General features: G+C 54.3%; 1 protein-coding gene across 6 annotated transcripts in view; it reads right to left on the reverse strand.

The window, feature by feature from the left end:
- Reep1 (receptor accessory protein 1) overlaps window positions 1-22,566 on the reverse strand; it is an 83,656-nt gene extending 61,090 nt beyond the window's left edge. For all 6 annotated transcript variants that reach the window (XM_077791958.1, XM_026409467.2, XM_026409468.2 and 3 more), the window contains exon 1: window positions 22,432-22,566. In XM_077791958.1, coding sequence (XP_077648084.1) covers window positions 22,432-22,463 — 32 coding nt within the window. In that variant the 5' untranslated portion in view covers window positions 22,464-22,566. The remainder of the gene's footprint in view (window positions 1-22,431) is intronic.
- Window positions 22,567-23,384: the final 818 nt, after the last annotated feature.

Genomic DNA, 23,384 nt, shown 5'->3' on the forward strand with positions numbered 1-23,384 from the left:
AGTCACACACACAGAGCAAGACGACAATCGACGGCCACAATCAACACTCGAATCTGACACCTCCTGTGCTCCTTCATAGTTCTCCCACACCGAGGGGCTTGTGCGACAGCTGAGTCAACTGTACTCGGCCTTCTAGAATGGACATAACCACCCGTAATCCCAGCAACTCGGTTGGGGCTGGCCAAGTTCAAGGCCAGTCTCAGCAACGTGGTGAGGCCCTAAGAAATTAGTGAGATCTAGTCTCAAAAAATAAGGCCTCTGCCATGGCTCGGGGGGTGGCCACCATGGCACCATCCCAAGGGCTGCCCAAGGGGCTGGCTGAGGCCATGGCAGGGCCAGGTGCTGGTGGGCAGAGGTGGTATCAGCTGTGAGTCTGATGAACCTGTGGTCACCGCTTCTCCTTCATCCACCTGGAGCTTGGATGTGAGTTTCAAGTGTGTGAAGGTGTCCTGGACACATGGGGTGACAGCTTCCTAATGAATATATGAGTGACAGCAGAGCCTGAACAAGGGATGCTGGGGAGAAGGGTTCATACATTCTTCCCCTGATTGATCTGGACACCACTGATGCCAGCAGTCTCCACGGGCAGGCTTTATTTCGAAGGAGACTTGTTGGAAGGTCAAAGGCACAGGTGGCCAGAGAAAGTGAACGTGGAGCCTGCCAGGACAGCAACATGGCCCCGACTAGAGAATGTCCAGCTTCTATCGCATCAGACCACAGAGCTGCACAGCCATGTGAGTGGGACGCATCTGGCAGCTGTGTACCTCTTCTTGAGGGGGGAGTGTGGTCATCCTGGACAAGAACTGCTGTCCAGAAGGGAGGGACTGAGTGTCACAAAGCTGCCCTGGCCAACCCAGAGACCCTTCCTGGCTGTAGGTTCCCAATGCCCCTTCAGAGCCTGTTCCTCGTATTGCCTGGGCAGAGCGTTTGGCCAGGAAGACGCTGCTCGGGAGTGTCACCCAACCGCTGACCCTGGAGCTGCCTGGGAACCAACAGCAGCTGGAGCCAGCGCTCAATCCTCTAACGAAGATGGTGACATCAAACCCATCTCCACAGAGGAACGGGCAATGTCAACCAGGATGGATCCAGTGAAACTCTTCACCAAGCTTGTTAAGGATGAGATCAGGGGTCTATCAACAGTGGGGAGCCTCCAGGTCCCAGGACTGGGTGGAGCGCAGCGGCAAGAATCCCAGGCAGCAGATGGACAAGCCCACTAGGTCGGAAGGACCAGGGTTCTAGGTAAAGAGTCTTTCCAGAGAGCATGGAGGGTGGGAGTCTATGTAGCAGTACCGGGGATAGAGCTGCGCTCCTCTGGGACACGACGGCCCACCCACAGTGGATTCTGTCACTTCCTCTGCAAACCTCAGGAAACACATTTTCAGCATGAATATGAAGAGCAGATGTGATGTGAAGTCAATGGCAAGGACGTGATTCCTGCTGTCGCTAACTGCTCCTGGTGGCTGCCCTGCTGACAGTAGGGGAGGGGCCGAAGGTTTTGTCAGGGAAGATAAAGAACCAAACCCAAGAAAGAAGCCCCTGTGCCCTGCGCACTGGACTCTCCTAGCCACTAGACCCTCCTAGCCCCCGTCACACACATAGACTGCATGGCTGAACATCCACCAGGTGACCATCCTCACCCTGCAGATAAGATGGTGAGAGATTTGCTACAGTAGCCCAGACGTCCAAACTGAAGATGGGAAAGGGTCAGCCCTAGGTCCTCGAGAGGAGAGAAGCAGCTGACAATCATGAGACGATGTCAGAACTGGAATGAGAAACAGCGCCTGGCTTCCAGTGGGTGACTTCCCTGGGACCACACCCCAGGGATCAATGCCCTTCACAGTGAAGACCCAGGAAGGATGTTCAACTTGAGGTCATCGGTGACGGCCCTGAATAGTGGGGCCAAACAAGCCCATGGTGGGGCCAGCAGCATGCAGGTGGCCATGAGGATGGAGCCCTGCGTTCCACCCACACAGCACGAGGGCGAGATGGAGCACTGCCGTGGACGCAGAGGCCCTGGAGCAACACTGGTATATGCCAGGGGACTGTCACTGTGAAGAGGGCACATACAGATGGACAGGATGGCCTTAAGCTGAGCCAAGTCCTCTCACTAGGTCATTGGTCACATCCTTGGTCCGAAGGGAAAACAATGACAACCATGACTCCAAATGGTTCTGCCCTCTTTGAAAGTACTTGTTAGAAGGTTGGAGCGTGTGGAAGTGAAAGCAGGGTCCAGTTTAAACCCCTGGGCACAGCGTGTGAGTAACCAGCCAGGACACACCACTGTGCATGTGGCCTTTTTGATGCAAACACCTGTGTGTCAAGGTGTTACTCAGTAGGTGGAAAAATACGGTGGTCTAGTAAAGAGCTCAGCTGGCATTAACACCAGGCCATTATTTTTGGTTACAGGAATTATTTTTAGCCCAGATCTAACCATTTTCATACTCTTGACTGAAACAGATTTGAAGAAGTATCAGAATGTGTGCACAGAAACTGGCTCAGGTTTGCACTGCCTGGGCGTCTGCATAAGGAGGCAGTATGTGTATTGTCACAGTTGCAGGTCACTGACATTTGGGGTTTCCTAAAACTCAAATGAGGACTAGGCTCAAACACATGGCTTCTGCCTACTGCTGCACATGCCTGAAGAGCTAAAAATAAAGATGAAAACAAAGGGCTGGGGTGCAACTCAGTGGTCAACACCCAGGGCCAGTTCCTGGACCTCCAAAAAACAGAGAGATTCATGAGACATATGACACTGTTGCTGTGACTGTGTTAAGGGGACAGTGGAATACAGAATCTTAATGTGTACGGTGACAGCGATGTGTTTTTATGAATTAACTCACAAGTAGAACAGCCCAGGAAGGCTCCCTTTGGTCCCTGCAGTTGAGGCAAGGTGGAAATGGCGGTGATTTTCCCCATTTTACACAGATTCCAATTAATGAACTCATCTAAAAATACACCTTAAAACAACCACCGGAACCAAATGGGGCTCAGGTGTTAAGTGTTCCCTGTGACAGGGCTCAGGTCCCCTGCTCTTGGTATGTCACTGTGGGTCACGTCACAAGAACAGGAGAGAGACAAATGCAAAGAGGGAGCCCTTGGTTGTGGCCAGTGCACACCGCCTGGCCTCTTAGATGGACCGGCAGCCAGGATGGCCATGGGTCTCCACTACGTGGCACAACTGACGTAGGAGAGGGATTCCCGTGGCAGAGGATGACACGCTTTGGAACTGCCCTGGGGCAGCAGTGACGGCCTGGGGCAGGAGCTGCCCTAGGACAGGCTGCAGCTTGCAGGCCCCTCCCTGATGGCCGGGGCCAGCCCTTGTCCTCCCTCCTCCCAGGTAGAATGGGAGGGCCTGGGAGGGGTCTTTAGGTTGGAAGCAACAGAACTGGAGCTGGTGTCAGCGATGGAGACTGTGGAGTGGACCCACGGGCAGGGAGCCTTCTGACATCCAGAACCCGGGACCAGAGAGTCCTGGGGAGCTTACAGGCCCCCTGCAGCCTGGATATTCTCAGGACGTCTCAGCCATCACCCAGCTCCCGCTGCCCCGTTGCCATAAACATGTTCAGCACGGCTGCTGCCTGGGCATCTGCAAGCTAGGACCCAGTCACGCCTGTCGCACTTTCACGGTGGCCTGGTTAAAGTTCCCTCCCCAATGCAGTCGGCTCCTCCCACCGACCTACACCCAAGGGACCCCTCAGCTGCTGACCAGCATTACACCCAGGCCTGTGGTGAGCTCCCCTCAGTGCTCCCCTCAGCCCCTCCTTTAGGAGAGCCCCACAGGCTCTCTCACCCCCACCCCCCGCCCCGGCCCCTTCGCCCACCTTCGCTGTAGCTCCGGGCCTCCTACTGGCCCCAGCTGAGCCCAGGCCCTGTCCCCAAGGCCTTGCACCTGCCTTGGGCTTCAGCTGGCCTGCCAAGGCTGTCCTAGAGGCTATCTTGGCTGAGGGCCACTCTGCAGAGAGACCCAGAGAGAAAGACACTGGGCAGGCGTGTGCTGCGCAGTGGCCTTCACCTGGAAGGTGGCCGCTGAGCTGGGCAACTCAGGCTCCAGGGCAGAACAAGACCCAAGGCTTCCTCTGCAGCACAGGTTACTTCCCCTCGCCCCTGGGCTACGCCTGTGGTGAGGACTCTTGGGCTAGGATTGGCCTAGGTGTCCTCCTGTGGCAAAGCCATCCCCAGGGCTCCGACCACCACTCCTCCATGCCCACAGGCTCCACCTGCAAACACCCTCACAGAGGAGCCAGGATCCCAAACGTGACCTGGTCCACAGCAGACCTCTGCATCCAGGTCTTCGTCCAGGGAGGGGAGACAGGACTGCCCTGGCTGGTCAGTCGGCGTCTCCCACTCTCCACCACTCGTCACACACGTGGCTGCCGGGGTCCTCATGCCCTCCAGGCTGCCTGCTCTCTGCCGCCTGGAGGAGCGGCTCAGGAAGCGGGTCAGGAAGTACCCACTGGCTCCTGGCCTACCTCCAACAAGGCCAGCGTGTGGAGAGCAGGAGTCAGGCTGTGGTGCTGGCCTGGGCTTCCCCTGGGCCCATCACAGCACTGGGCACGGGGAAGGTGCTCAAGGAAACCGTTGCTGTGTCACGGATAAGCGGCCTAGAATTCTAGAAGGATGGGAACTTGTGGTCCAGGGATGGACACAGACACGCCATCTACCCCAATGGTCAAGAAGGAGTCTTTCAAGCTCCTTTCTGCTCTCTTTGGGGTGAAGTTCTGGGGATCAACATGGGGGGCACTCCACCCCTGAGCTACACCAGTCCTGTTTATTTACTTACTTATCTTGACAGGATCTGGCTAGTTGCCCAGGCTGGCCTTGAGCGTGGGATCCTCCTGCCTCAGGAATGACGTGCACCGCTGTGCCCAGTTGACCTTTTCTCTTTCTGATCTTCCTAGACCAGGAAGATTATCTTTTGCCACTGCTGAGCTCTCTTATCTCCACCTATTAAGCCTGTAGATAAGGAAAGGAAGCAGACACAGGCAGACACAGGCTGTCTGCCCTCAGGCAACCAAACCCTGAGCCCCAGAGGCCAGACAGAAATTTAAGGAATTAATCCATGAATTAAGAAATGGGGAAGCTGCAGACTATCTCCAGAGTTCTGTGTGGGCTGCTTGCTCAGCACCCGGTGTGTGTGCGCGGAGGTTGCAGAACAAAGAATCCATGTTAACCAGAAGGGTCCAGGGGAGGAAGGCAGGTGGCAAAGGGGGATGGATAGAGCTATGGAGGGGCATGGGGAATGGCAATCAGGAAGGGGCAGCAATGACCCCAGTCAAGGTGTGGGAAGTTCACGCAAGGCAGGGATAGTCACAGGAACAGTGAGAATAAGGTCCTCTAGGGTCCCATCATGAAGGGTCCTGCACACCAAAGCAGAATTCTAGATCCTCATTAAGAGGACTGGGAAGAAGAGGGACAGTCCCAGGGCCTGCAATGGTTCTGCAAGGACAGCTGTGCTGAGTGGCCCTTGTCTCCTGCAATAGGAAGGCCAGGGCTCAGGGGTGTTTCAGGACGAGGGACACTGCATTTGCTTCCTGGGGCTGCCATAACAAAGCACCACAAACTTGGTGGCATTTATTCTCACACTTCTTCAGGCTGGGAGTGTGAAATCAGGTGACAGCAGGCTGTGTTCCTCTGGCAGTTGCGGAGCATACCCTGGCCTGGGGCAGCTCCCTCCAATCTGGCCCAGGTGTCTCAGGTGTTCTCCTGCATGTCTCAGACTGTGCCCAAATTTCCTTCCTATGAGGACACCAGTCATTGGATCAGGAAAAACCCCAATCCAGTATGAACGCGCCCTAACTAGGTCCACACTTGCAAAGACTTTGTTTCCAAATAAGGGCACATTCTGAGACTAGGTGGACATGAACGGGGCACTCTCCAGCCAGGGCAGATGCTGGTGCCTGTCGCCCCTCTGTCACCAGCTCCAGGACCAAGGGCAGGTGCCTGCCCTTGCACTCTGCTGCAACTTCCAACATGCCTTCCCCTGTATAATTTTGTGGCTCAAGTCCTGCCATTATTTCTGCCCTACTTTCTGCCAATTCAGCCTCTGTCCATTCCTTCTGCCAAGACCCTGGGTCAACTCTTGCTTCAAGTTTGACACAGACACACGGCTTTCCCACTCTCCTCCTCACTGTTGGCCTCTGCCTACACACAAGGCTCTGCTTTAACCGAAGGGGCTACCTTTCCTTCCAGCTCCCAGAAGACCCCACAGGAATTCCCAAGCCAGCCTGGTCTCTCAGACAACACCCGCCACATTCCCTGCATCTCCTCTCAAACCGCCTGGCTGGTGCCTCCCTCGCTGGAGAACAGGACCCCAGCGTGTGGAAGAGCACGTACCCCCTTCCCACAGCAGGACCAGCAGTCTGGCCTGCAGTCCTCCAGCATTCCCAGGGCTCCTCCTCCTCACAGGGGCAATGGACTGGCAGCACCGCTCAGGCAAGGAGAACACAGGCTGCAGACAGGTTCACACTGGGGTCCTGGCTCTGAGATTAAGAGCTGGGCACATTCCTTACCTGTTCTAAATTCAGACTGCTCACCCACCCCGTGGGGCTGCTGCCAGGGTCAAGTGAGACCGTGTGCACAGACAGCCCAGGGACTGCTCCGGGACAGTGCAGGTCCCTGTCCACAGAGTACACCTTGATTTCATGGTGGCAAATAGATGGAAGTGTGCCTTTAGGTCAAGGGAATGAGGCACAGATACTGTTACACTGGCTGCTCCCTGCATGCTGCGGGGACCACTCAGGAGTGACAGGCGTCAGCATAGGTGTAAAGCCCGGTGAGCATTTAGCCTTTTCCCTTTTGCCTTAGTGCAAATAGTCAATTTGATGGAAAGTTCTGGGAGAAGAGTTGATATCACAGCAAAGCAAACGGATTAAAGCAGAATATCAGAGACCCTTTTGAGAGGGTTTGGCCTCTCTGCCCCATCACCCCTCCTCCTTCCCCTCTCCTCTTGCAGCTCGGCTGGACTCGCCCCATTTCTTGAGCTAAGCAATGTGATAAGTAGCACCCAACCCCCTTGTTCTGAGTAGGGAGACTGGGACCCAGACAGGACAAGTCACTCACGCAGGCCACAGGGCTCTTCAGTGGCAGAGCCTGTAGGTATTCTGACCATGGAAATAGACAGGGAAGTGTCCCCTAGTGAGCAAACTCCCGGGGGGTAACGGGCACCCTGATTCCCAGGATTGGAATGCCCAGCAATTCCCCGCTGAGGCTATTAGGATAACTGTGTGGATGCACTACCTGGTTTACACAGTGACATCCTTTGAAGGAGAGGGGCTCTGTGTTTGCATCCACCTGGACCTTATCTCAGTTAGCCAGCACTCAGGGTTAGAGGAACACTGGCTGAAGTAGTCACTGGTGGGGGCAATATGTAACTTTTGGGGTTATTAAAGATGACAGCAGAGATGGGGAGGCACCCCTTTTGTCTGCCATCCTCCGTCTGCACCTCCTTGTGTGTGTGTCTGTGCTTTGTGCCCCTCCTCCACAGGTGTCCCCAACAGGTGTTCCATTACGAGAGCTAGGACTGCTTTCCTGCATTACTCCATGGAGCCAGTGTGAGTGTTAGTCACTTAACAGCAGAACAGGGGTGGGAACATGGCCTCCGGGGCTGCTCTGGAGATGCCCGGTGAGTTCCCAGCCAGGGACAGAGAGACCAGCAGAAGGTAAGACAGTGACCTCACAGCCTGGGCCCCGGGGGCTGAGGGAGTGGGAGCAGGTACCAGGGAGCCAGCCCTCGCCTGCTGATGGTGCCCACCAGGAGCCGTCCTGCAGTGCCAGGTCTGCGGAGTCTTCAGGGGAAGCCAGAAATCTGGCCTAGGTGCACCTCTGCCGCTGAAATGCTGGGAACTGTTCAAATCTAAGCACTACAAGCCAAAAGGGCATCTTCGGGCTGGTTTCAGCCCAGGAGCCACCACACCGTGACCCTGGATCCCACGATACACCAGAGAGCAGGTCGCAAACTTCCAAGTAGAGCGCTGAGGTGGGGAGACCGGCCCACAGTGACGGGCACAGTTTCTGGTTCTCCTTCAGGGATCAGAGCTCCCACCACATGCGATGTCACCCAGCCACAAGGCTCCTCGCCTGGTGCTGGGAATGCAGAACCCCAGCTGACCTCACTCTGCTGCCAGCCCAGGGCATGGGCTCTGCGGCCTTGGCATCCTCGCCCTGCAGGAAAACCGCCCTGCAGGAAAACCACCTCGCAACCCAGAGCCTGCTTAGACTGGACGAGTGCCTCCAGGCAGGGGCTGAGCCTGTGGCTCCCGAGGGTGCTGTGGGGCGGGGCTGGCCCAGGTTGGCCTCAGACTGTGGATCCAGCCTCTCCTGAGACAGGCGGCAGGTGGGCTGAACAAGCTGGGGGCACCTGCTGGCCAGGACAGGAAGCCTAGCCACAGTGCTCACCTGTTGCACAGGTGGACAGACAAGGGCATCCTCAATGGCTCCTTCAATTCACTTTCCTGGCCCCACGTGGTTGGAAGCCGATCCCGCCCTCCTCAGCTTCTCTTTCTCCCTGGGGTGTGCACAGCGAGCCAGTACCAGTGTCTTCCATGTTCTCCTGACCCTGTAGCCCCTCCTCATAAACCTCAAAGACTGCAATGTCCTGAGACTCGGGGGAGTCGAGGAGGGTCTGCCTAGCTCAAAGCAGCTGGCTCTCTGGAGGTATAGACACTGGGATGGTGTGAGCAATCTGGACTGGCCTGCCACTCCACGAGGCCCTCGACCGAAAGACGCCTACAAAAGGCACAACGCCCTCTTCCTGCCACTCTGTTTCATTCCGGAAAATGTAACTATTTTTCATAAACATGTGTTATTTATTTTAATGTGTAAAATAATTAGGTTTTTATTATTTTCAACTAATAAATACATATCTGAAATGTCTCCATCTTAGGTTTTGACGTGGTAAATACTGAAAAGGTATAAGCCCCATAAACAAAAGCTTTTGAGGGATATCTTGTTTTTAGGATGGTAAAGGGGTCCTGAGACCAACACGTCTGAAAGCCCGGGTTCAGGGAATAAACTCATCCTTGAGTGACAAGCGGCAGTGCTGGGGGGCCCAGGTCAGCAGGAGGGGCGGGCTATGCAGAAGAGGGAGCACACCAGGTAAGAACCAACAGGTGAGCTCGATGCTGAGCCTTCAACTCCTAGTGAGAGCCAAAGGTTTTCACAGTTGAAAATGGAAGCAATGTAAATAACTCAACATACTATATCAATGCCAGGATGCCGAGAAGCAAACCAGGTCCAAGGAGAGCCCCGGGAAAATGAGGCTCCCGCTGAGGTGACGTGCTGAACTAGAGACTGCAGGCATGACTGCTGCGTGCAGAGACGCCACCGTGGCAAGGCTTTAGTTGGGAGAGGGGATCAACATGCTGGGTCCTGGGCCACCTTGGTGGACCTTGGTGTCCTCCTTCATAGGTGTGGAGCCTGGGAACGTGCGGTCCTAAGGAGCTCCCGGTTCACGAGGTGAGACTGCGGGTCCCCAGAACACAGGGTAATGCTGGTTCAAGACGTCCCTCTGTAAGGCTGGACCTGCGTCCCTTGAGGAGACATGTCAACGTTCCAGCCCCAGCACTTGTGAACGTGACCTGACTTGGGTACAGGGTCCCCACAGTTGTAATCAAGTGAAGAGGAAGTCGCTGGGTAGGCTGTAACCCAGTAGCCTGGTGTCCTTAGGAAAGGGGGCAGGAGACACAAGACCCGGGGAGAATGTAATGACAAAGGCAGCCCTCAGAGGGATGTGTCAGCAGGCCAGGGAGGCCAGGCTGCTGACAGCCCCAGAAGCAAAGCCAAAGTCCAGTACTCCCCAGAGCCCCAGAGAGCATGGCCCTGCGACACGCTCACGTCCAGCCTCCTCAAGAACTGGGAAGGGGGGCTGGAGATGTGGCTCAGCTTTAGCGCGCTCGCCCGGCATGCCTGCGGCACGGGTTCGATCCTCAGCACCACATACAAACAAAGATGTTGTGTCCGCCGAGAACTAAAAAATAAATATTAAAAAAAAAATTCTCTCTCTCTCTCTCTCTCTCCTCTCTCACTCTCTCAAAAAAAAAGAACTGGGAAGGAACACATTTCTGCCTTTTTAGGCCACCAGTTTGTGGCCTTTGTTACAGCAGCTCAAGGGGACTAATACTGACTCCAAAGATCTACATCATCTGTGAAAGGGGAAGACAGAAGAGCCCACAACCTGCCTGGAGTTCCAGGAAAGGAAGGTCCCACAGTAGCAGAGAGAAAACTTCCCGAGAATCTGTACCCAGCAGTCTCCCTCATGTACGTTAGCAACCCCAATTTACATGCCCAAGTTTTTTAAAAAAAATTTTTAAAAATATTTTTTTTCAGGAATTTGCTTTCCAGTGGTCCAATATGGGAAGTGTTCCTGGATACCCAGCGGAAGCCAAAGCGAAACTCCTCTGAAGAACTGGCCTCTATCCCAGGCCTCCAAGGACTCCCAGGGACGAAGTCCTGAGGAACATCAGCTCACAGGGGAAAGGATGTACAGAACTCACACCCTACCTTGATTCTGAGGGGCTAGGGGCAGCTCGGTGGCAGAGCACCTGCCTGGCATGCACGGCCCAGGGTTCCATTTCCAGCAGCACATCTCCCACACACATGCACACACACATACACACACGCTCACACACACACATGCACATACACGTTGCACACACACATGCATGTACATGCACACACATGCATACACGCTCATTCACACACACGCACACACACACATGCACACAGGTACACGCATACACACCTCAAGCAATAAATGTGGTGGCCTCACCCATAATCCTAGCAGCTCGGGAGGCTGAGGTAGGAGGATCACACGTTCAAAGCCAGCCTCAGCAAAAGTAAGGCGCATGCACACACACACACACACACACACACACACAGCCAACAGAAGCAGAGATGGGATGGCTGAACTGCCCTTCAAAGACAATTTGGGGGCTGGGGATGTGGCTCAAGCGGTAGCGCGCTCGCCTGGCATGCGTGCGGCCCGGGTTTGATCCTCAGCACCACATACAAACAAAGATGTTGTGTCCGCCGATAACTAAAAAATAAAATATTAAAATTCTCTCTCTTCTCTCTCTCTCCCTCTCTCTTTAAAAAAAAAAAAAAGACAATTTGGGATGCCTGGGATGCCAGAACAATGAGACCCCCAAACCCAACATAAACATGTCGAATATGTTTAGAGGAATGAAAGTGAATTTAATATATATAAAAAGAACAGGCAGTATATGATGCACTCACGCTGTCTGGAACTGAACTAAACAGGATTTCTAAAATACGACAATTGAGATTTCAACACAGATGGATGTGTTCAGCAGCTGACTGGCCATGGCTGAGGACATGCAGGGTCCATAATGCAACAGTAGCAGAGAAAGACGTCAGGCGGAGCCCCAGGAATGGGTCTGACACATGCCCACGGCGAGCACAGAAGAAGGAGCAGCCAGAGACACAGCTTTGTCAGCTGTCAGCAAATTTGAAAAATGTACTCAGATTAAGTCCTAAAACAATGTTGATCCAAGAAGAAAGAGGAAATCTACAGCCATTAAGGAAACTGAATTCGTAGTTTAAAATCTTCCCATAGAAAAAGAAATCATAAATGGTTATAAAATAAATAAATTCATTACAAATTGGACAATTGGTTTTTCACATGAAAAAAAGAACAAAAATTGGGGGCTTCTGCTTCACATCATTTATGAAAACCAACTCAAGATGGCCCTGATAATCCAACTAGCCAGTTCTATTGGAGAAAGCAACCCAATCTCCACAAACTATCCAGAGTCTATCCAGGAGGGCTGGGTGGAACTAACGGTAAGATTATTTGCACAGTTTGCCTCTTGACAGGCCGACAGCGATCTCATGAGGAGCACCCGACACAACACCATTCCTTATAAAAGTTTTCTTAGCAAACTGGCTCTCAAGTAATGACGCTCACCCTCGAAACCCCAGCAGTCACCCCAGCCCTTCTGGGGCTCTGGGTTCGCCACCTGCAGTCACCAGGTGCTGGGGACCAAGGGCAGGGCAGCCAGTGTAACTGCAAAGACACACCCTAGAGGGTGTGACCAAGGAGAATCCAGGAGAACCCAAGGCCTGGGAGGCCACTTCACCAATAGGCAGCTGCACATGGATCCAAAATACAAGCCATAAATGTGGTGGCCTCACCCATAGTCCCAGCAGCTCAGGAGGCTGAGGCAGGAGGATCACGCGTTCAAAGCCAGCCTCAGCAAAAGTAAGGCGCCAAGCAACTCAGTGAGATCCTGTCTCTAAATAAAATACAAAATAGGGCTGGGGTGTGGCTCAGTGGTCGAGTGCCCCTGAGTTCAATCCCCAGTAACACCGCCCCCCCAAAAAAGATGCTAAATATGATGGCACTGACGGACATCACACACCTGAAAATAAATCTAAAGAATGGCCTGGCTGATGTTTACAGCAACAATTACAAAATTTTATTGCAGGTCGACAGAGAAGACTTACATAAATGGATGCCACACTGTGGACTGGTGTGCCCCTGTCTGTCAGTTCTCTGTCGCTCTGTGCCTTCCATGCTGTTCCAATCAAATACCAACAGGTTTGGGAAGCTGTGTGTGTGTTGAATGAAGCACATAATTCAACACTAACTCTCAATAAGCCAGAGACCCCTCCAGAGCACTGGTGATCAGGACAGGTGCTGGTGCGGGCCAGGCAGGTGGCTCTGTGTACAGCATGAAGAGAAGGAACAGACCCAGGACCACACAACTCAAGATGATGGGGTGGGGCCCTGCCATGCGGATGAACCTGCTGATGGATAAATGGTCTCATATGGAAAAGAAAGAATTTTGGCTGCAGTTTCACGTCATTTATAGATATCAATTCCAGATGGGTCAGGAAAACTGCAAAACCATTAGGAGTAACACAGAAGAACATCCTCACAATTCCAGGAAGGGAAGGCTTCCCGGGCTACATAGTCAGTTGCGGGAAGATGCAGATGCCCCATGCCTCGGCCATTCCAACCCCGAGGCACCTGTGCAGCCCGGAATACACGTGAGAGCTCACTGCACCACTCTTTCCAAGAGCAAAGGGGGAAAGGAAAATCTAGAAACTACCCAAATATCCGTCAAGAATTCAATGGAGCCGGGTGTGGTGGGGCACGCCTGTAATCTCAGCAGCTCAGGAGGCTGAGGCAGGAGGATCCCAAGTTCAAACTCAGCCTCAACAACTTGGCAAGGGCCTAAGCAGTTCAGCAAAGCCCTGACTAAATAAAATAGAGGGCTGGGGATGTGGCTCAAGCGGTAGCGCCCTCACCTGGCATGCGTGCGACCCGGGTTCGATCCTCAGCACCACATACCAACAAAGATGTGTCCGCCGAGAACTATAAAATAAATATTAAAAAAAAAAAATTCTCTCTCTCTCTCTCTCACTCACTCTCTCTTAAAAATAAAATAAAATAAAATAGAGCTGGAGATGTGACTCCGTGGTTAAGCACCCTGGTTCAATCCCCAGTACCAAAAGAGCTCAAGGATAAGTAAGTGCATACATTCTTACAATGAAGATTACGTACCTATGTTCGTATTTTGGGTACATATGGTAAAAAGAGCCCTGGCCAGGCAGGAGGTACCCTTGAGATCAGGTCCCATGTCCAGAAACTGGCTCTTCAGAGGTGGACCATAACTCATTCATCTTTATATCCCTGGTGCCCAGAGTAGTGCCTGGCACATAGCAAATGGTCAATAAAAGAGCAAATCAATGAATCCATCAACCCAGCAATGAGCAAATCAATCAATCATCACTCCTGGGCAGGAGTGAAGTCCTAACCAGCAAGACTGAAGATCTTCCCTGTAACTCTTCTCTCTCCCTGCACCACTACCTACCACTACAAAAGAAGTATTCAGAACAGTCTGCAGGTCGGAAGGCCTTGCCTTGTGAGGCAGCCCAGGGCACGGTTAGTGCCCATCAATGGGAACTTTTCTTTCTGTCAAGACTTCTAGTGCCCCCTGGCCCACGTCCTGACCACAAAGCACAGCTCTCCTTTTCCCACATTAAAACATTTTCAGAAAGTGGAGTCCTGGCCCCCAACTGGGACTAGCTGCTCAGGCTGCCAACCTGGAAAGTCATTAGGAGGTCACTGGGCAGAAGGACATGACATACACACACCTGGCCGCCAAGTCCTTCATCACTGTAACCTGTCCTCCAGGTTTCTAACTTCAGTGATTCCTCTCTGTATCCTGGAAACCACCCATCATTACTTAAAAGTCCAGCTAAGCCTGTAAGAGGGCTGCTGTGATATTTCATCCAAGTTTTTTACAAGTTTTAACTTCAGCTTTAGGGAGGGTTTGCAGACTATTTATTTTTACATATTTCCAGGAACAGAAATCAAATCTTTCATTTTACAGATGAGAAAACCGAGGTGTAGAGGGATTAAGTTCCTGACACCATCACAGATCAAGTTTCTATAAACTGTGTGTTGAAAATGATCTTCTCATCTCAAAGAAAATATTGAACCATTCTTCATAGGCATAAATGCAGATGCCCCATGCCTCGGCCATTCCAATCCCAAGGCACCTGTGCAGCCGGGAACACGTTTGAGAGCTCACTACACCACCCTTTCCAAGAGCAAAGGGGGAAAGGAAAATGCAGAAACTACCCAAATGTCCTACTGTGTGCTCAGGACTGCTCCAGACCTGGGAAAACAGCTGTGAACAAGATGAGTGTGGACAGTGATGGAGACCAAGGCTGGGGGAGAGGGACATGAACAAGAAAACGAATCAAAAGCACAGTTCCAGGAACCCCAGGGGAGGGGGTGACGGGAAGGGGGTTCTGAGAAGGTGGTCATGGTAGAGCCCTTTGGGGGAGGGGACGTGAGCAGAGCCCTAACTGGACGGGGAAGGGCATGGCAGCCCAGGGCAGAGCTGGGGGCAAAGGCAGAAACAAGGACAAAGCCTGCTGGGTGGACATGGTTCTTTCCCAGAAGAGCAGCCCAAGGTGAGGTCAGAGGGGGCAGGAGCCTGTCCTGTTGAGAATGGTAAGGAATCTGAGCTGGGTTTTCCATGGGGTGGGAATTTACGGACAGCTATTCAACAGCAAGGGAAAGAGGTGACCAATCTTACATTTTGTATTAGTCTGTTTCAATTACTATAACAAAATACCAGAGGCAGGCTCACTTTAAAAGGAAAAGAGTTTACTGAGCTCAGTGTTTGGAGGCTGAAAGTCCAAAAAGCATTGCATAGGTTTTTGATGAGGGCCCCTTGGCTGTGTGACTTCCTGGTGAATGGCAATGGGGTGAGACATGGGGAGGAAGAAATCGAGTGTTAGGGAAGCCAGAGAGGACAGGTCATGTCCCAGCTGGGCTGAAGGACCTCCCCAAAGCCCCACCTCCAATGCCACTCACGGAGGACCAAGCTTCTCACATGTGAACCTTGGCACACACAGAAGCCTTATCCAAATAGCACATCTCAAGTGAATCACTGGAGGGGCAGGAACACAAGTGGAGACAGCAGCAGGGCTCTGGAAGGTCCAGGTGAGCAGTCCAGGGCTGGAGCGGGGTGGTAGCCGTGGAGGTGTGAGCCACGGTTGACGGGGGCCTTGTGAAGGTGGAGCTGAGACTTCTCAACAGGCCTTCGCCGCACACAGGCCTGGGCGGAAGTGCCCACAGGCAACCAGGATCCCCAACTGCTCAGGAGGGAGACCCATAGGCCAGGGGTTCTGAGCTGCAGGCGCTCATGGAAAGTCCTCACAGGTTCCAGAACCCAACCGGGACTCCAGGAGACTCCAGAACACCCCCCCACCGCCAGCCCTCCCTCTCTCCAGGAGGGCTGCAGCCCACTGTCCTCAGCAGCCTGACCCGCCAGCCCCACCCTAGGCTCACTGGGCAGCCCCATGCCAGCCCCAAGCCTAGAGGTGACAGATTTTACTGGTGGTCATTAGGCAGCCACCTATACAAGGCACCTGGCTGGTCTCAGACCTCCCAGAGCAGGTCAGGACCCCTTGGGGCCAGCACACAGCCTGGCGCAAATCCAGCTCTGCAGCCAATGAGGGCACCCTCATGTGGGTGGGTGACAGGTACCCAACCCCAACACACCCTCGCCTGGAACTCCAGGTGACCACACCCTGTGTCCAGACCACGCCTTGAATAGGGAGTCTGTAACTCACTCATGAGCCATAGGCATGTGTTAGGCACCTACTGCATGCAAAGAGAGAAGAGGGAGAGGAAGAAAAATGGCCCATAAGGGGAGACAGTGCACAGACCATGATATCACAAGGTGCAAAGTGCCAAAGCCCCTCTGGGAACCCAGAAGATAGGACTCTTCCTCCAGTTAGGAGAGCAAGTGGGGCCTCGTGGAGAAAGGCAGCCTGGGACACGAGAAGGCACACAGTGGTGGTGGGGAGCCAGCGCACTGGCCACAGGCAGCACCAGCCCTTATATTCCCTGATCTTTCTTCAAAATCAAGGCCCAGCCACAGACTGGGATCCGCCATAGAGTAAGTCACACTGTAGAATTTCCAAAATACATCTTACTGTCATGTATGGCTAAAAAGAATAAGAAAACCATGAAGACCACCAAGGCTTCCTCCTCCTGTTTTGACCTTCAAAACAGAACAAAGAAAAGGAAATGAAAGGGAGGGAGCCAGAGATTTCCAAGGTAAAGGTAAAGGCAGTGCCAGGGCCCCAGAGCGGGGCAGACAGCCCGTTGGTGCCAAGGACAGGTCCAAGTGTGCAGAGCTGGTGGGGTACTTCACTGCTCACTTCCGGAAGTTCCCGGCTGTTCATGGACACCTGGGTGACCACACAACCCCCCACTGCTCAAGTTCAGGCACGGCCAGAGCAGAGGTGACAGGCTTCCACTTCCCAGTGGAGGTACTTAAGATTCCACAGTCCATCCTATGTCCAATGTGGCAGTAACACCCAAGAGAATACGATGGCATCACCTGGGTCTCGAGGTTACCACCGGCAGAGCTTTGGCCAGCCCACGTTGAACAGAGAGCACAGAGCACAGAAGGGACCTCTGTATCTCGAGCCACACAGGTGAGAGTCACAGCACAACCCAGCCCACTCCATCCCAGCCCTAAGGACAGACATTGAGCCACGCAAGGTCAGGAACGGGACCTGGGGAACCAGCGGACATGCCCCTTCCTCCCTCGGCCATGTCCCTCTGCCCACCTTTGCTTTCCCGCCCTTTCCACTCAGGCCCACCCGCCTGCCCCAGGGGCTGGGGTTCAACAGGTGCCAGTACCCACGGCCACATCTTTCCAACTCCGTGCCCTGTAGGTGCAGCTCTTCTCCCAGATCCAAATCAAGAAGCCCTGGGAAGCTCTGCTGGCTCAGTCCAGTCACATGCCTACCTCTGGACCAATGCCGTATCCAGGGAAGTGCACTCCTGGGCCTGAGCCCCTGCCTTCCCTTCCCACTGAGCAGAAGTGGACGGGTGTGTGACCAGAGAGAACAGGATTGCTCTGCAGCCTGAAGTACTATTCACAGTCCCCAAGGATAAGCCAGAAAGAGCACAACTGCAAACGTGCACGGGGAAGTGCCACCAACCAAAACCCGGCTGTCAGTGTCAAGAGAGCAAAGGAGAAGGGACTCAGTTGTACCATGATCCTAAGAGGAAGGAGGTGGAGTGGAGAGCACCAGCTAGACAGCTCCCTGTGCTGGCTGCAGCATCTGGGACCCAAGGAGCCAGGTGTCTGAAGGTGTGGCCGGGGCAGGACGGGAAGGGATGGGAACGGGGCAGTGGGTGCTCTGGTTATCAGTCGGGTACCTCTCACAGTGGGCACACTTCTCCTGATTGGGAACAGGCTAGGCCTGGGAGAGCCCACCCTGGACCAGCATGCAGGAAGAAAGTCCCCTTCCCTGCAGGATCTGGGACTCCTTCCCCCACTGAACCCAGCCCAGCCTTGTGCTCCTCCCAGGCAGCTCACGCCGCAGCTAGAGATGGCAGCTAGAGATGAAATGGGTGTGCTAGCCCTGCCCTGAGCACCCGCGCCACGCCTGAAGGGCTGCCCTGATTGCCCATGGAGGCTCCTCCCAACTCCTCCACCATGCACCAAACATCCTGTCCTTTAACAACATTCCCTTTTTCTAAGGAGTCACTAAAACTCCCCAAAGGGTCAACAATGTAATTCTGTGTGAAGACAGACAAGATCTGAAGGTTCGGAACAAATGATTTGTATATAATTATCCATCCACCAATCCCTCAGGGCCTTCGAAAGCCCAGAAGTAGAGGAGAGCATCCTCAGAGCCAAAGGGCAGGCACTTGCAGCTCTTATTGGTAGCTGGTGACCAGGGCACATGTGAGGCTCGTCCTCGTCCTCGGCAATGAACTTCCACCCCTAATAATACACCTGCAAGGAAGATGCCCTTTTCAGAAGGAAGGAGGGAGGACTGGTAACCAGCAGGTGAGGCCCCTTGTCAGCTAGCCTCCCATACAGTGGGGACAAGCCTCAGCAGCCACTTCCCAGCAGGCGGGCAACGATGAGGCAGCTGAACCGCAGTGACGTCCAAGCTGGCGTTTGTCACTTCCTTGAGGACACCTCCTGCTTAGGAATAGATGTGGTGCAGCCAGGCCAGGTGGGGGAAGGGGCCTGGAAGAGCAGGGACCCTAGAGCCAGGAGGACTCCTAGGACCTGGTCCCCAGGTGGGCAGGTGGGCCGTGGTGCCCTTAGACTCCGACCTGGAACCCTTGCACTCCCTCCCGAGCTTTTCCTCTGACCCAGCTCCCTGGGGGGGGGGGGGCACACGGCAGCGCCCCCAAGGAGCCAAGCCTATGTTTAAGGGTTTGTGTTTTTCTGCTTGCTTTGCAGTGATAAGGAGTCTTGAGGACAACCCACATTCCTTCCTCTCCTGCAGGTTCACATCCTGACCCAGGAGGAGCCCCCCACAGTGCTCTCCTGGGACGTGGCCAGATAATCAGCCATTAAGCTAAGCTTCTGTCTTGAGCACCACCCTGTGCTTTCCTAAAACTAAAAAGATGTTCAGGGTGGAAGGAATTTTTTTCCTGCCCAGCAGTGGGTCATTCAGAAACCCTTATTGAGGTAAGCCTGTTTCCCTGCACAGTGAGCGGGGTTTGCCCTGGGAAGCTCTGTTCAGCCACCCATCTGGACCTTGGCCAAAACTGGGTCCAGAGACAATGAAGTAACATTTGATTCTTGGAGTAAATGCTACAAAAGGGCACATTCTCCCAAGTCACAGAACGTCTGTGTCCCCCTCCCTCGAGGTACATGTGAACATATCCTCCCCAGGGTGAAACATATGCAGCTTAGGCCTTGAGCTGTTTGTAAAGAAAACAAAGTATTTTATACAAGGTGAGCAGCAAGCCCCGAGCCTCCTGTCTGAGCAGACGTCCCACTGTCTGTCTGCAGGGCCCACCTTAAGAGTTCTTTATTAATTCTTCCCAGGTATGCCAAAGAGGATAGTAACTGGCAAGAAAGGAGTATCTCAAACTGATGCCCACTCAGTGAACTGTGCCCAGTGGGCACAGGCCTGTCATGATGCCCACCCAGGGACTCCATTCCCAGGGAACAGCACCAAACGGTGTCCCTCCTTATACAGAGGGCCTCTGATCTCTTCAAAGCAACCACCTTTGCTGGGTGGCATAGGTGCCTTAAAAAGAGCCCTCGGAGGGGCGAGGGGTTGGAGAGGGAGACAAGTCACCGCTGCCCTTGGGCACTCAGGCAGCTGTCCCTGGGGGCCATCTGCTCCTCTCTAGGCCCCTGGGGGGGGGGTGCCTGGGACCACAAAGACAGGAAGGCACTCCCTCTCCATCCTCAGGACACATAGGTCTTCCTTTAATGTTCTTTGATGTGACAAAGGCTGACACAACCTTGAAAAGACTGCTCACAGGAAATGGGACTAGAGACAGAACTGTAGGCTGCTCTCCCAGGGAGCTCAGGAGCTGGACAGAGCTCAGTTCAGCATGACCCCAGGGTGCCCAAGGTGGAAGGGGTTTGGAATAAAAAGTCCAGAGTTTCTTTCCTCTCCCCAGCTCAGCTCTGTCTCTGGGCAAGGGACATTCCTTCCCTCCGCAGTTGGACAGAGAAGTGGGGCAGACTAGACCAGTGATTTTTATTAGCAGTTAAACCCAGATATTTTCCTCATCATAGTTAACCTAAAATCCCAACATATAAAGTGAGCCAAAGGAGAGCTGCTCATGCCAAACCGGGGCTTGGAGCCAGAGCCCACCTACTCAGGCTACTGGCCCTTAGGGAATCCAGCTCGAAAAAGCCCCTCCAGAGCTCTTCCATGCTCTTGTGGTGTACCTAGGAGGACAAGGGGAGTCACCATTGATTCGGGACTCTCCAGGTGCTGAGGAGTTCACCCATTGTGTGTCACTGAAATCAATGCAACAGCAACATGGGGCTAATTAGCTTGTGAACTAAGCTCTGTGGTGATCTGGGCTAGGACCTGGGACCACTGGCAAGAGGTAGAAGTAGGATTTGAACCATGGGTTTTCTGAGTCCAAACATAATATTCCTCCCCCTTCCTAAGATGCTCCCCTAGATGTGTAGTCCTGGGCCATCAACCATTCCCTTGAATCATAAATGTCAGTACAAGGGCATATATGCATAAGAATAGGCCCCTCAGGCCTGGGCTGTGGCTCAGCAGCAGAGCACTGGCCTAGAGCATGTGAGGCTCTGGGTTCCATCCTCAGCACCATATAATATAAATAAATAAAATAAAGGTATTGTGTCTAACCACAACCAAAAAAAAAAAAATTTAAAAAAGAATAGGCCCCTCAAAATCATTGTTAGTTATCTCTGTGTAGTGCTACTGTGGATGATTTCCAGTCTGCTCATGCACATTTTCTAGTTATCCTATAATGAGCAGGTATTACTTATATAATAAAACAGGTGTTATTGCTTGTTAAAAGTGGAGCTAATAATTCATACTTCACGCTGGGCTTAAATAGTAAATTGGGGACTGGGGGACAGATGATACCCATCTTGACCTTTTGGAGTCCAGTGGGACCAACAGCCCAAATCCCACCAACCCTCCCCTGACCTGAGGGGGTGGCAATTCTCAGGGTCATTTAAATTCTCTGAAGTCTGGTTCTGCAGAGTGTGGTTGTTTGGGAAAAGAATGGTCACAGAGACCCCTCCCACATCCGCGTCTGCTTTTTACTCTGCAAGGCTGCCCCCTTCTTTGGGAGGTGGTGCTGATAAAACTGAAGATGGTCTCCTGTCCCCATTCAGCTCTCACGCCAGCCCAGTGGACCTGTAGAGAGCACCAGTCAGGCCTACTAACCTCTGCTGCCCCACCCTGAGGGCCCTGCAGCAGCCACTGATAAATGTAGAGATCACGGTCCACCCTGAAGGCAAGAAGGGCCTTGGCCAGGCTTGAGGTGTGGCAAGGGCTGCCAGGCTTTCCTGTGTCATTCATGGGGCTCTGCCTGCAGGAATCCTCTAAATATTCAGCATGCCCTCTCAAGGTACAGCTCAAGCCAAAAGACAGTTGGCGGCAGCTGTGAAGGGGCCTTGAGGGACTGACTAGGGGGCAAGAAGCAAGGCACTGGCTTTGGAAGAGAGCCGGGAGGTGCCCAAAACAATGCTGGGAAGGACCTGAGAGCACTGCCCCGCTGCTGCTCTGGAATCAGTGAAGGAGGGGACGCGACCATGTGTCAAACGCCGGCAGTGATGAGGCACAATCCTCTAGACCCCTCTTTTTCAGACAAAGAAAAGCCGAGGCCCGTGCCCCTCAGCCACCCCAGGCCCATGCCAGCCCTGGCTGCTCTGAGCAGGTGGCACATCTGTCCTGCCCCCCGGTGGGGAAGGTTAGGATAAAAATGTCCCCCACGCCCATCCCCAAGGACTTCACGGGCCTCACCCCAGATGACTCTGCTCTCCTGCGCCTGGAGGTGTCAGTGCTACCGCCCTGGGGGCGGTCTGTCACCTGGAGACTTCCTGGGCATTCCTAAAGACGCCTGCCCCATCTCCCACCCCCTGCAACAGAAATCAGACCTGGGGGACGCAGGTGTCTACCCCAAGATTCACAGCCATCCTGCCTTTGCCGCCGTCGATCTGAGAAACCTAAAAAGGAGTATTTTCCGACCTCCGGGGACCCCGCCTCTGTCTCCCCACCGTCCTCGCGCTGACCCTCTGGGCAGCGCCCCTAGCGCGTCTGGGCTCTGTCTGTTGCCTCCACCCGACAAAAGCGTGGCGCAGGGGCGGGTGCCCAGCGACCCCGGCATCTCCCCCAGAGACGCGTGTGTCACCGCGGCGCGCCCCTCGAGGCCTCTGCCAGTCTGTCCACCGGGAACAAAGCGGCTGGGGCGCGGCGAGGCGCAGCCCCGCAGCCCCCGCCTCGGCAGCGGGCGACTCTGCACGCGGGTCCCGCGGCGTCAGGGGCAGCTACTGTACCTGCTAAATTTAGCGGCGCGGGGTATTAATAGCCCGGCGCCCCGGCCCGCGCAGCAGGGGCGCGCGGCCGGGGCTGGACAGGAGGGGGCACGGAGGGGAGAGGGCGAAGGCCACTTACACCACCAGCCTGGAGATGATCCATGACACCATGGCGGGCGGCGGCGCGGCCCGGTGGCAGCGCGGCTCGGTGCGGGCTGTGCGGCGCTCGGCACGTCAGTGCGCGCACGGCCGCCGCCGCCAGACTGAGCGCGCTCTGCCTGCCCGGCTCTCGCGCAGTCGGCGCAGCCGCGGCACGTACGGGCGGCGGCCCCAGCCCCCGGCTCCGCGCCCGCAGCGATTGGGCGGCGCGCGGTCAGGCTGCTGGCGGGACCGCCCCGCCCGCTGGCCCCAGCCCCCGCCGAGTTCGGGCGGGTCCGCGCCCTGGGCACCCTGCGGGAGACTGGGAGCCGCCCACCCTGGTGTCACCGGGGAAACCCAGGTCCGCACGAGGTCTTTGGGAGTCCATCTGCACCTGTCTGGGTGGGATGCTGTCACCGCTCACTCGGATAATGCGCTAGTCTTCTGAGGGACTGGCCTGTACCCAGACCTGACCTCTTCGTTCTGTCCCCCATAGGCCATTACTGTGTAAGAAACAACCCTAGGCTTGTGTCTCCCTAGACGATTCCTGAATCCCACTCAATCCCGTCCCTGCCTGCAACCGGATCGCCACCATAGGTTCCCAAATTGCCCCTAGCTCTGTTGCCGCAGGTGCTTCGGATTTTCCTATGAGCTGTCTCCTCCCGCCACCATGCTCTCGGGGCCTCGCTGCTGGCCTTAGTTTCTTCAAGCCTCTGCTGAAGGGCTGGGTGAGCTGGAAGCCGCTGCCCCTGTCGGGAGCCAGGAGGAGCCACACTGGCTCCCACGTAAACATTTTAATGTACTTTAAGAACATTGCTTTAAATAGTATTTGTCTTGACCACAGAATTTCATGGTGCCCCTAGATTTTGCACTCCAGTCGGGAGCCCGGTTTTGCTCAACCCTGTGGTGGGCCTGGATGGTCCTCTGGTACACAGGAGAGCTATGTCTTCGTCC

Source organism: Urocitellus parryii, chromosome 12, assembly GCF_045843805.1.
Source record: "Urocitellus parryii isolate mUroPar1 chromosome 12, mUroPar1.hap1, whole genome shotgun sequence".
NCBI lineage: Eukaryota > Metazoa > Chordata > Mammalia > Rodentia > Sciuridae > Urocitellus > Urocitellus parryii.